This window comes from Ochotona princeps, chromosome 19 (assembly GCF_030435755.1).
Source record: "Ochotona princeps isolate mOchPri1 chromosome 19, mOchPri1.hap1, whole genome shotgun sequence".
In the NCBI taxonomy this organism is placed as follows: Eukaryota; Metazoa; Chordata; class Mammalia; order Lagomorpha; family Ochotonidae; genus Ochotona; species Ochotona princeps.
In genome coordinates this window covers 24,233,283-24,246,385 of record NC_080850.1, presented here as the reverse complement: position 1 = coordinate 24,246,385, position 13,103 = coordinate 24,233,283, and the positions used below count along the sequence as shown (strand labels likewise).

General features: G+C 42.8%; 1 protein-coding gene across 2 annotated transcripts in view; it reads left to right on the top strand.

The window, feature by feature from the left end:
• The window catches only part of ADRB2 (adrenoceptor beta 2), a 148,162-nt gene that overhangs the window by 75,762 nt on the left and 59,297 nt on the right, over positions 1–13,103 (top strand). The window contains exon 2 of one of the 2 annotated variants that reach the window (XM_058677789.1): positions 10,690–10,976. The exons of the other annotated variant lie outside the window; for it this stretch is intronic. Within the exon in view, the coding sequence (XP_058533772.1) occupies positions 10,690–10,937 (248 nt within the window). The 3' untranslated portion in view covers positions 10,938–10,976. Of the gene's footprint in view, positions 1–10,689; positions 10,977–13,103 lie in introns of those variants that run through there. 2 annotated transcript variants of the gene reach the window in all.

Genomic DNA, 13,103 nt, shown 5'->3' with positions numbered 1-13,103 from the left:
GGAATATAACCTCCCTAGTAGAGTTTATCTCCCCACTAAGGAAGAAGCAGGTTAGCCAAACACTGGAGTGAATCTGATCTTGTTCTACAACAAAGACTGGAGACTTCTGTCTTTGGAGTTCAGAGTGACTGAGTGCCAGGGCAGGAAGACACCACAGACACATGTTGTTTTGTGAGAATATGCAAGCCCAGAGACATGAAGCCACTTGCACAAGGGTACAGAGCCAAAGTCAGAACTGGAACCCAGGTCTTCTGACTTTCAGTCCTAGGCTCCCTGCCATTGCTGCATTAATTACTTCTTGAGCTTTCCAAACCACTAGCACACATAAATTTGTTTGGCTTTCAAAATCCACACAGGTCCTCCCACAGTTCCTCTTAAGGACAAAATCACTCAGGGAGAAGAATGTCCTAAGAGGTCATTTGAAACCAAAAGAGGCCTTTCCCTTAAGAAAGAGTTCCAACAAGCACCAGGCTGAAATGCTGACTTGATAGGCAGGTTATCTGGGCTCTGTTCCCCTGGGCACCTTTTGTGGTTTCCAGAGTTAGGAAGGTAGAAGTGTCAGGCTGAGAGCAGAGGCATTCTGACAAACGCATTCCTAAGCATGCCCAGCGGCCCTCACCAAAGGTTTGGAGAAACAGCCTGCCCCATCCCTAATCAAGTTCATTAGGAGGTGCCCCACCCATCACACCCATAAATTCCAAACAAAGGGTCTGTTCTCACTGTCCTTCACAACTAGGTCACTGGCTAGGCTGGACAATGATTCCATATCTCCAGATTATCAGAACTTGGCAGTGACTCTCACGACATGCTCTGATGAAAACCTACCCACTGAGGAAACTGAGGTCCCAGGTGGGGGTATGATTTGTCCAAGGTCACTTGGTAGGCACAAGGTGAGAATTTTGTTTTTTAGTCCACAGTCTCCTTTAGCCTAGGATAATGACCTGAACAGTTAGGGGAACAGAATGGAACACAGATGCAGGGAGATAGCAGCAACTCCCCAGCAACCCTCTAGGATCACTCAGCATCTAAGTCCTGGCTCCTGACCATGCAGATGTCCTGAGCACACAGCCAGGTGCTTACATAACATGAAGCCACGCCCATTTCAGAAACACTCAAAAAAAAGGAAGTGAGCCTTTCTCACTTTCCAACCTCCCACCCTTGGAAACTGATTTCCTGCACAGATATGCCAGCAGGAGGAGGAACGACTTAATTGGCAGCAGGAGAGACGTGTTAAGTGAAAGCTGAAGAAAGACAATCCCAACAGAGCTGAATGGCACTGTTCAAAATTTCCTCCCTCAGAAATTGAAAGAGTACATATAGTGCCAGAATTGAGTAATCTATGGATTAAGCCTGCAGAATTTGCTTGACCTGAATCATTTGCTTTTATTGGGATTTGAGTTCTGATGCGGGATTTCTTGTTCTTTTGTTTTTGTTCCAGTGCCAGGAGTGGGGTCCTACCCTAATACAGTCCCTTGTAAAGACCCAGTTAAGTGCAGACAAGACAGCAACAACCCTACTCTCAGAATCAATACTTGGGCATATGCAAGGATCATGCACAGAGTAACAAAACAAATGCTATTTGCTGAAGTCGTCTTCAGGAGCTTCCCCATATGGGAAGCCTTGTGTATCAAACGCAGACATCACCCAGACTGCTCCAAATCAGATTCTAGCTGTTGTCAAAACATTCCTGCATGCAATGACACACAGGACTCTTAGATATTCATACCAAAAAATATTTTTTAAAAATTTGTCTTGGGGCCCGGCGCCATGGCCTAGCGGCTAAGGTCCTCGCCTTGAAAGCCCCGGGATCCCATATGGGCGCCGGTTCTAATCCCAGCAGCTCCGCTTCCCATCCAGCTCCCTGCTTGTGGCCTGGGAAAGCAGTCGAGGACGGCCCAAAGTTTTGGGACCCTGCACCCACGTGGGAGACCTGGAGGAGGTTCCAGGTTCCGGGCTTTGGATCCGCCCGCACCGGCCCCGTTGCGGCTCACTTGGGGGGTGAATCATCGGACGGAAGATCTTCCTCTCTCTCTCTCTCCTCCTCTCTGTATATCTGATTTTGTAATAAAATAAGTAAATCTTTAAAAAAAATTTGTCTTAATTTTATTTATTTGAAAGGCAGAGAGACATCAATCTTCCCTTCTGGTGATTTCCTCCTCAAACGTTTGCAACAATGGAAGCTGAGCCAGGCTAAAACCAGGCTTGCCACACTCAGTCTGGATTTCCCACTTGGGCTACAGCGTTGCAAGTACTTGAGCCATCATCTGTTGCTTCCTGGGATGCACATTAGCAGGACGTTGATTACAAATGGAGTCAGGTCTCAAAACCAGACACTCCAAACATGAGATAGGACCATCCCAAGTACTGTCTTAACCATTGCAGCAAACATTCACGCCAGAAAATGTTGTTCTAAAACAAATCCTTACAAGCTGAAAACGGGCAGTATGCTTTTCAAAGAATCACTACTAACCTACACAAGGCAGAAACACTTATCATCCTCAGCTCTCACCTGAGCAAAGCATAGGTGAGAGTTAAGGACCAGCTAAGTGCTGGCAGGAAAGTTTGTGACACCAGAGTCACTCCAGTAATGTTTAATTACAAATAAGAGCAAGAAAGAGAACCTTTTATGGATACTTTTTTTTACTCAAAACAAAATTGACATAGCCAAAATTTTGGAGAAGAGGGAAATGAATGAACTAGCTAGCTTTGAGCCAAGACTACAAGTGGCTACTGCTGATTCTAAAGACAACAATGTCAGGAACACTAATTGAGCACCTTCTGTGTGCTGGGCACAGTACTAAAGACTTCATTGTGGCTGCCTCCTTAAATCTTCGGGATAACTCTGTGAGTAAGTATTTATTATTAGCTCCATATTTCTAGTGAGAGGATTAAGGATTACGGAACTTGGACAACTTGCCTAATAAGTGTCAGACCTCAGATCAGATCCTAGGCCAGCCAAATTCGGAGCCTGTGTTTCTTAAACCATTATCTGCCACTGTTTGCCAATCTAGAGAACCTCTTTTAATTCAGTTAATTAGGGTCCTGGGAAGAAAGGGTATTTTATATTCATTAATTAGAAGGCAGTACAGTTCAAGATGAGCACATGTATTCAGTGATAAAGTTTGGCTTGTAATCTGGTTCACGGAATGCTGATATTCTGCACTCAGTCAAGAGAGCTCCATTAAATCAAATCCACATCAGTGTAGTTTGAATAACAGCATCTGTAATAAACATAGGAAATGTTCAAACAGAAGACACAAAGTCTGCTCTTAGGGAGTTCCAGTATGGGAGAAGCAAGCAAACTTGTTAATAAGTCATCACTACTAAGTCCAGGAGGGTGTTAGGTTATGTAAGCAGAGTTCTATGACCACCAGAACCAAAGGGGCTTTGGGATATGGTGGTTATTTAACACTCTAGTTTAAACAGCAAGACAGGCCTAAGGCTACCTCCCAGTTCCTTTATCTAGTCAGGTTGCTCTCCTAGACAAGTCCCTTTAGAGCTTCATTTTTTACCACTTTTAAAATGCTGATAGCAAAAGTGGGTGGACATTTGGTGTGGTGGTCAGGAGACTCACTTCTCACATTGGAGAGCCTGGGCTTAACTCCCAGCTCCAGCTTCCAATTCCAGCTTTCTGCTTATGTGGACCTTAGGAGACACTGGTCCAGGCACAGGGTCAAAATCAGGAACAGAAAACACAATTCAGTTCTCTAGCTTTTGCATCTTCAGGGTTTGCATGAGCAGAAACCTGGAGTTAAGAGCCAAGAACTAAACCCAGGCACTCTGACATGGTACCCAGCCATCTTAAGAGCCAGGCCAAATTCCCACTCCTGAACATCTTGTTAATGAAGTACTTTTGAACAGATGGACGTGGAGACACGTGCAGAATTGTGTTATAGGAAAGTGCCAGTTGCATTTTGACAAGCAACACTATAGAGAAACTTATCACTAGACCAGGATGTTAGTGATGTTTTACTTTCTGCATACTTCTATAAGGTATAATTCTTTATAATAAGGACACATGGGGTATTATTTTATATTATTTTATAGGAACAGTTTTTATTAAAGGTTAACATCCTGGAGCAGGTGTTTTGCTTGGGAGTTAAGCCATGGGTTGGGACACACACATCACATATTAGAGTAACTTCTCATTCCAGATTCCTGTTAACTGCAGATCTTGGGAGGCAGTGGTAATGCTTATGTAGCTGGCGTTCTGCCACCCCATGGGAGACATAGATTGAATCCTTTTTTCTTCCAGATTTGTCTTGGTCCAGTCTTTGTCATTGCAGCCATTTAGGGAATGAACCACTTGGTGGAAACTCTCTCCATATAACTACCTCACTGTCTGTTTCTCAAATAAAGGGCTTTTTCTGTTCTTCTTTAAATTTTATTTATTTATTTATTTGAAAGGCAAAGTTACAGGGCCTGGCGGCGTGGCCTACCGGCTAAGGTCCTCGCCTTGAACGCCCTGGGATCCCATGTGGGCGCCGGTTCTAATCCCAGCAGCTTCACTTCCCATCCAGCTACCTGCTTGTAGCCTGGGAAAGCAGTCGAGGACAGCCCAAAGCCTTGGGACTCTGCACCCAAGTGGGGAACCTGGAATAGGTTCCTGCATCCTGGCTTCAGATCAGCATAGCACCGGCCGTTGCAGTCACTTGGGGTGTAAGTCACTGGACGGAAGATCTTTCTCTCTGTCTCTCCTCCTCTCTGTATATCTGACTTTGCAATAAAAATAAATAAAATCTTAAAAAAAAAAAAGAAAGGCAGAGTTACAGGGGTTTGAGGGAGCACTCAGAAAGAAAACCTTCCAAAACTTCACTCACCTAATGATGAAAACAGACAGGGTTCAAATAAAGGTTTTAATGTTTTTTTTTAATTTATTATAATCCCCTAAAGGAGTTTAATGGGATTTTTTAAAACAAAGGAGAAGATACTAGCAAGTCATTGGTTTGTCATCAAAAACACTATGCATGGCAGAGTGGTGGCACTGGGAAGGTGAACCTAATATAACAGTAAAGCGAAGGTGGCCTCTCTTCTTTGCTTGCTGGAGAAGGAGCTAAACAGGAGGAGAAGCTCACAGATACTGTGAAAGCCCTTGCAGGGAGGTCTAGGGGAGGATACTGGAAAGTGAAATTGATCCAGTGGAGGGGGCACATTTAATTGGAGAGGTCTGACAGTTCTTGTCAGTCCTGAGAGTTCAGAGACAATTGTGGGTGGCCTCAGAATTCTCAGAGAACTCTGAGGCAGCTCATGAGATGGAGTGAAGGGGAACGAGATCCCAGTGAACTTTGGTTGCAGCTAGAGGGGTTAAAGGAGGGTCGGGGATTCCTTCCCCTTATTTGCCACCAGCTAAAGCCCTTCTAGCCAGCAGCAGGCAACTCTCCCATGCCTATACTCCAAATCCCAGATTTCCAGGCATCCTTGAGCTACCACCACAGGCTCTCTCCAGCCATAACTCTTTGTTCCCCAGAGCATCCCTGGGGATGTGAAGGTGAGGAAGGGCAAGAGGGTGGGAGACCTGTGGCTGCAGCTTCTAACAATGCTGCTTCCGGGTATTTAGTCCCTTGTGGAATAGAACTTTTTTGTTGCTAAGGAAGGGAGACTGGGCGAGTCTAATAGAGTAAATTCGAGAAGTCTGAATTCCTCAAAACCCTCTTTCCACACAGCAGCGTCCACGGAAACTACCTGACCATGGGTCCTGGCTGTTCTGTACAAAGCTAACCAACAACTCAATGGTATTAAAGGTTCCCCTATTGTGGGACCCATCCTGAGCAAAGAGTACACAGAATGTGGAGGGAGAGGGGAGAGAAAAGAGAACAGAGAGGGCAGTTAATTCTCCAAATTCCAGAAGCAAGTTCAGAGAAAAAAAAAAAGCAGGGGTGGTGAGTGGGGGGGAGATGACACAACAAAATGTCAGCTCTGAAACCCAAAATGAAAAATGAGACCTTAAAAGGATGAGGCTTATTGGACGAAGGACTTTGATTTCCTTTTTAAGATGTATTTATTTGAAAGGCAGGGTTACACAGAAAGGGAGATATAGAGTTCTTTCCTTTACTGATTCATTCCCCCAAATAGCTGCAACAGCCAGAACTGGAGTATGCTAAAGCCAAGAGTCAGGAACCAGGAGGCAGGAATTTCTTCCAGGTTTCCCACTTGAGTGCAGGGACCCAGGCACTTGGGCTAGCTACTACATTTCATGCTTTAGCAGGGAGTTAGATTAGAAGTAGATCAACTGGGACACGAACCAGTACCATATGGGATGCTGGTGTCACAGGCAGCAGATTTACCTATTAACACCACAACGTCAGCCTCAGAATTTTATTTTAATTTTTTAATTACTTTTTTGAAATCAGAAGTAGTAGGAATTTCATATGTGCCCTGTTTGGAAATTATTATCATCTCATACTTGTACACTGGCTTAAGAATAGAGGTGCCGGACCCGGCGGTGTGGCCTAGCGGCTAAAGTCCTCGCCTTGAACGTGCCGGGATCCCATATGGGCGCCGGTTCTAATCCCGGCAGCTCCACTTCCCATCCAGCTCCCTGCTTGTGGCTTGGGAAAGTAGTCAAGAACGGCCCAAAGCTTTGGTACCCTGCACCCATGTGGGAGACCTGGAAGAAGTTCCTGATTCCCGGCTTCAGATCGGCGCAGCGCCGGCCGTTGTGGTCATTTGGGGAGTAAGTCATAGGATGGAAGATCTTCCTCTCTGTCTCTCCTCCTCTCTGTATATCTCTGTAATAAAAATAAATAAATCTTAAAAAAAAAAAGAAATAGAGGCGCCAAATGAATCCTACTCCTCTCTGACCCAAACCTTTAAAGTAGTTTTGTTTTCAGGGGAACAATCTACCACTGTTTGAAAGCGAGCACCAGGAATGGTCTGCTGGGAGCGACTGTATCCAGTGAAACTAAAAATTTTCTAAATAAATAAATAAATAAATAAATAAATAAATAAATAAGATCCGTATCAGATGAAATTAAGCCAAGAGCAAACTAGCCAGCAGTCATCTAGTATGCAATGAAGATAAACATTAGACCTTCTCTACTGTTCTTGGGAGAATGAGAAGCCTCTGGACCAAGGATGAGAAATTTTCTTGGAGAAGGCTCTTGCAACAGAAGGAAAGATCCTGACAGCTTCACATCTAGAAACACCAGAGCTGGAAGTCAGGTTCGGAATCCATCACTTCCTTCTCTTTGTAAGCCATTTTTGTAGATAGCATCCTGCATTATGATTTGCTCTCAGGTTTTTCACTGCCATTTCCAAAGCTTAGTGTCCAACAGAAAGTAGGCTTAGCGAATGTTTATTTGTTCCATCTGGTTTTACCCTCCTTGCATTACCAATGAGCAAAAAAATAATCTAAAACACTGAAGAGATGTCCCAAGCTACTAACTTGCTCAGGTTAATGATAATCTGGCAGGAGTTTAGCTCAGTAGGGAGTGCTCAGGCAAAAACAGGAAGGATTTTCGCAATATCCAATGAGATGAGGAAGAGAGATCAGTTCCAACATAGTATGTCCTGTGCAGGGCCAACCTGGGAGTTGTGTCTTGAAAATAATCTTGGAAGTAAAATAAATCTACAAGAGTATTTGATTCGGGAGGTCAAAACCCCAAAAGAGACTCTACCTTCAAGGTTAAATATATGTGTGCATCTTTCCTACTTCATTAAAAAGTACTTCATCTCCTCTACAGGGGAATGATAGGTCTTGAGCCTTCTCTGATAAGACTCAAACTAGGTGCTGGTGATGATCTCAGCTATTCATTGGTAATAAGAGGGGATGAATCTTTCCTCAGATTAAAGAAAGAAAGAATATGAAGCCCTCTTGATTTGTCCAAGTGTTATCTTAGAGCTCTATTCCCCACATGTGTTCCTAGAAAGAAAAACATGGTCCCATGGCCAGAAAGATGGATGGATGCTGAGTTTTAACTCTCTTTAGGGACTCACCATGCATGGTAGTTGGTATGCCATATCCTCAGGTTCCACACCATGGATTTAAAAAAAAATTCAGATGGAAAACATTTGAGGGGCTGGGAGGATTGCATCTACACTACAAATTTACAAACATTCTTTCTTGTCAATGTTCCTGAAAAAAATACAGAATAAAACTACTTTCACGGCATTTACACTGTGCTACTTACTATGTGTGACCTAAAAATAGCTGAAAGAATAAGCAAAGATGTGTGTAGGTTATAATGAGAATACTATGTTCTTTTATATGAGGAACTTGTCTTCCCCAGATTTTGGTATTGTGGCAGGGACAGGGGGTAGTTCCTGCAGCCACCTACTTGGGGGAAACAAACATTAGTACACTGCAGACACTGAGAAACCCTGCAGTGAGGAAACAGATTGAACTTTGTCCAACTCCATATTGCACAAAATTAGGTCACCGGGGAACATTTCGTTCCATGAAACACTCAGGACAATGGCTTTTGGGCATTTTTGTTCATAGCACACTTTCAAATCCTGATGTTTGGGGGCAGTTGAAATCAGTAATACGTACAATGTGCATAGGTCTCCTATTTAACAAGGTTTCTCAATGAGGTTTGAATTGCATGACTTACTTGGTATTCTCCTGTACTGGTTCAAGGTTGATTTGAACTTGGCTCTGACTCGACCACACTTACTTATAAATTCCTTTAACCAAGCTACCACTTAGTCCAGAATCAACCTTCTCTTCCTTAGGCAGCAGGCATTTGTGGCACAGTAAGTTAAGCCACAGCTTGTCATGCTTGCTTACCACAGCAGGGTGTGGGTTCAAGTCCCTGCTACACTACTTCTCAACCAGTTTCCAGCTAATGCATCCTGGCAGGCAGCAGATGATAGCCCAAGTGCCAGAGAGACCTGGGTGGGTTTTGTTTTGTTTTTACTTCTTGAACTGATTTTTTTCATCCCTGACTATTGTGACATTTTAAAGTAAACCAACAGATAGAAGATTCATATTCTCTCTCTCTCTCTCTCCCTCTTCCTCTCCCTCTCCTTTCAGCTAATGAAATAAATGGGACTTTTCTTTAGAAAATATCCTTCTCCTGGGGTTAAGCTGCCACCAGCAATCCAAGCATCCCATTTAGCATCAATCTAAGTCCCAGATGCTCTGCTTCTGACCCAATCCCCAGCTAATGTGCCAGGGAAAGCAGCAGCAGATGGCGCAAGTGCTGTTGGAGACCCAACTGAAGTTTCTGGCAAAGTCCTGCTATTACAGATACTGAGGGAATGACCCAGTGTATGGAAGATTCATATTCTCTCTCCCTATCCCTTTGTCTCTAACTCTTGACTTTCTAGTCAATAATTTTTAAAACATTTATTTATTTTTATTGGAAAGTCAGATATACAGAGAGGAGGATAGACAGAAAGGAAGATTTTTTCATCCAATGGTTCACTCTCCAAGCAGCCTCAATTGCTGGAGCTGAGCCAATCCAAAGTCAGGAGCCAGGAGCTTCTTCCAGGCTTCCCAAACGGGAGAAGAGTCCCAAAGCTTTGGTCTGTCCTTTCCCAGCTTGCAAGCAGGGAACTAGATGGGAAATGGGGCCGCTGGGATTAGAACCAGCGCCCATAAGGGATCCCGGTGTATTCAAGGAGAGGACTTTAGCTGCTATGCTATTGTGCCGGGCTCTCTAGTGAATAATTACATATATAACTTTAAAAGCCATAGTCACAAACAGAGAAAAGCAGAGTCAAAGAAATAACTTTCATTCACCAGTTTACTCCTCAGATTGCCACAATGGCCAGCACTGGGCCACACTGAAGCCAGGAGCCAGGAGATTCATCTGGATTTCTGACACGAGTGACAGGGCCCAAGTACTTGGCCCATCTTCAGTAGCTTTTACCAGACCATTTAGCAGGCAGCTGGATTGGGAGTGGAACAGCTGGGACATGAACAGATGCCATACTGAATGCCAATGCTGCAAGCAGCAGCTTAGCATGCTGACCCACAAAACTGGCACCTCAAATAAACAAACCCTTCAAAATAATGTGAATAAATCCCCTCTTTTTTTAGAGTGCCCTAGCATCACATCCCTTTACATGCAAGCAACTCTACTCCGCACAGCCTCATGCTGGCCACTGAGCTAAAGATTCTCCCTGGTGGGCATCACTGCAACAGGGCAAACAGCAGCTGAAGCAGAGATTTACACACATAGGAAATAGTTTGTCAGTCCATCTGGAAGTGATTGAAACCACACAGGTCGAGAGCACTGGCTCTCCTAGAACTGACGTTCTTAAGGGAAAATTGGGATCTCTGGTGAGAAGACTTTCATAGGAGATTATCACAGGGCTGGCCCTTGCTGCTCCAGGGGTGTGGAGGGCTGAGGAAAAGCCAAGTGCAGGGCTGGCTGCTGCACTGCCAGAACGGAAGCCTTGCCTAAAGTCCTCCAAATGCAGAGAAAAAGTAGCTTATAAGCCCCAGTGTATACACGTTTACTATATTGCTGGATGGGTTTGAAGAGGAGTATCTACCTGTGAACCACAATTTGTGCCCTAACTCTGTGCATCACCACCAGCAGCTTCCCCCCATCCTATTATTTGTGTGTGACTTGAACATGTACAGGCTCTACCCTCTTTGGCAAAATTTTAAGTATACAATATGGTATTGTTAATTGTAGGCATTCCGCCCAACAGCAGAGCTCTCAGGTGTATGAATGTGACATGACTGAAATGACTGTACTATTTAACTAACAGTTCTCCATTTCTCCTTCCCTCTAGTCCCTGAGAATCACATTCGACTATCTGCTTCTATGAGTTTGACTGTTTCACACACCTCACGCTCATGGCATCAGGTAGCGTGTGATTTTTCCAGACCTGGTTTATTTCACCAGCATAATGCCATCCATGTTGTGCCAAATGGCAAGATTTTCTACTTTTTAAAGGGTTGTGATATTCCATGTTTTCTTTATCCATTCATCAGTCAATGGACATGTAGGTTGATTTCCTATCTTGGCTATTGTGAATAATAATGAAATAATGGAATGAATGTAGAGGTGCAGATAATCTTGTGAAGATTCAAATTTTTTTCTTGTTAAGAGTTATTTATTTGAAAAGCAAAGTTGCGTATAAAGAGGAAGAGACAGCGACAAACACAAAGAGAATCTTCTATCTGCTGGGTCACTCTCCACTGACCAGGGTTAGGTCAGGTCAAAGTCAGAAGCCAGATAAGCTCCTGATTTCAATTCCTTCAGATACATATTCAGAAGTGAAATTTCTGAAGAATATGGAACTTCTAGTTCTAGTTTTCAGAGGAAACCCTGTACTATTTTCCATACAGACTGTACCAGTTTACATTTCTGACAGGAGTATAAGGGACTTCTCCATGCCTTATCAGTGTCCGTTCTCTTTCTCTATACCTGCCATCATGACGCCTGCTCAGTGATATCTTCCTGTGGCTTTGATTGACATTTCCCTGGTGATTAGTGATGCTGAGTGTCTTTTCATGAACCTTGAGTTTTGTCTCTGGAGGGATCTCCCTTTGAGTTCCTTTACCATTATTAAAATCAGGCTATTACCTTTTTTGCCATTGAGTTGTGTTTCTTATGTATTTTGGATAACAATACTTTACTGGATATATGCTGTGCAAATATTGTTATTTGGTAGGCTACCTTCTCATTTCCTTAATGCCTTGCTATACAGAACTTTTTCGTTTGAAACAGTCCTACTTACTTATTTTTGCTTTTGACTTTGGCATCAGAACCATATAACTGTTGCCACGGCATTTGTCATTTTTAAAATCAATCTATCAGAAATATAAGATAATATTTAACTCAGTAGGGAAACTGATCAGTCAAAGGACGTCAGACCAGAGAGACGATTACTGGGTGCTCATTCTGGCTCTGCCACTAGATCAGCCCGAGGTTAGATTTGGTCACCTTGATACCGCTGTCCAGGTTAACATTATTCTGATTTAAAAAGGATGCAATAAATAGCTGTAAATTTAACATACAAAAAATAAGTGAGGGAATTTGAAGAAAATATTTAGAAATAATTTACTTCCATTAACATCTACTAGAAATTTAACAATGTGCCCAGCATTGTTCTAAATACTTTACATGTATTATCTAGTCTTTTTTAGATTTATTTATTTTTTTCAGAAAGAATTTACAGAGAGAAGGAGAGACAGAGACACATTTGCTGGTTTACTCCCCAAGTGACCTCAATGGCTAGAGCTGAGCCGGTCTGAAGTCAGGAGCCAGGAACCTCTTCCAGGTCTCTCACATGGGTACAGGGTCCCAAGGAGGGAGTTGGATCAGAAGTGGAGCATTTGGGACATAAACCAGTGCCAATATGGGATGCTGGCACAGCAAGGCAGATGATCAGCTATTTGAGCCGTTATACCAGCCCCATACTGTCTCTCTGGTCTTATGGCACACCCATGAACTAAGTGCTATTACATTATTTTGCAGATAAGAAAACTGGGGCTTACAGAGATTAAAACAAGACAGTATTGATAGTAACTAATAGAGCTATAATTTAAATCCAACAGCCTGATTCTAGATTCCAAAACACTAAAAGGATAAATATCATATGTTTTAAGATAACCTTCACATAAATACAATAAGATATATATGTAAACAACTATATATATTCTCATGAATGAATTGGATGAAGACTAGCATATAGGCAAATGAAGATATGCTGCAGTATACATCTTTATTTCTGAATAAAAGAAACACTCTCAGTGAATCAGTTAAATATACCTTGACAGTATAATACTAGATTTTCCACCTTTGCCTGTACCTACAATGCCATGACACAATTAAAAAGGAGAATGTTAAACTTGTAACTGTTACCAAAGGACTATACTATTGTGATCATATGGGAAAAAAAATAATGGTGGGTGAGGGAATGGGAAGAAAAGGAAGAGACAGGAGGAACCCTTAAATCTACAAAGCTGTGTATCATGGAAAATAATAACAAAAAAGAAAAAATGTTGTAGCAGATACTGATGGTATACATTTTCATGCTATTAAATATGAGTGAAGCACAAATCTAGGAAAGAAAACACAAATACCTAGAAGGGAAGGTTTCTAAAGGAACCAGTATCATAAAACCTCAACCATCCAGCAGCATGCAGACTGGAAATTTTCATGCATGCCCCTGCAGCCTAACATGTGGCTGCCAGAGTT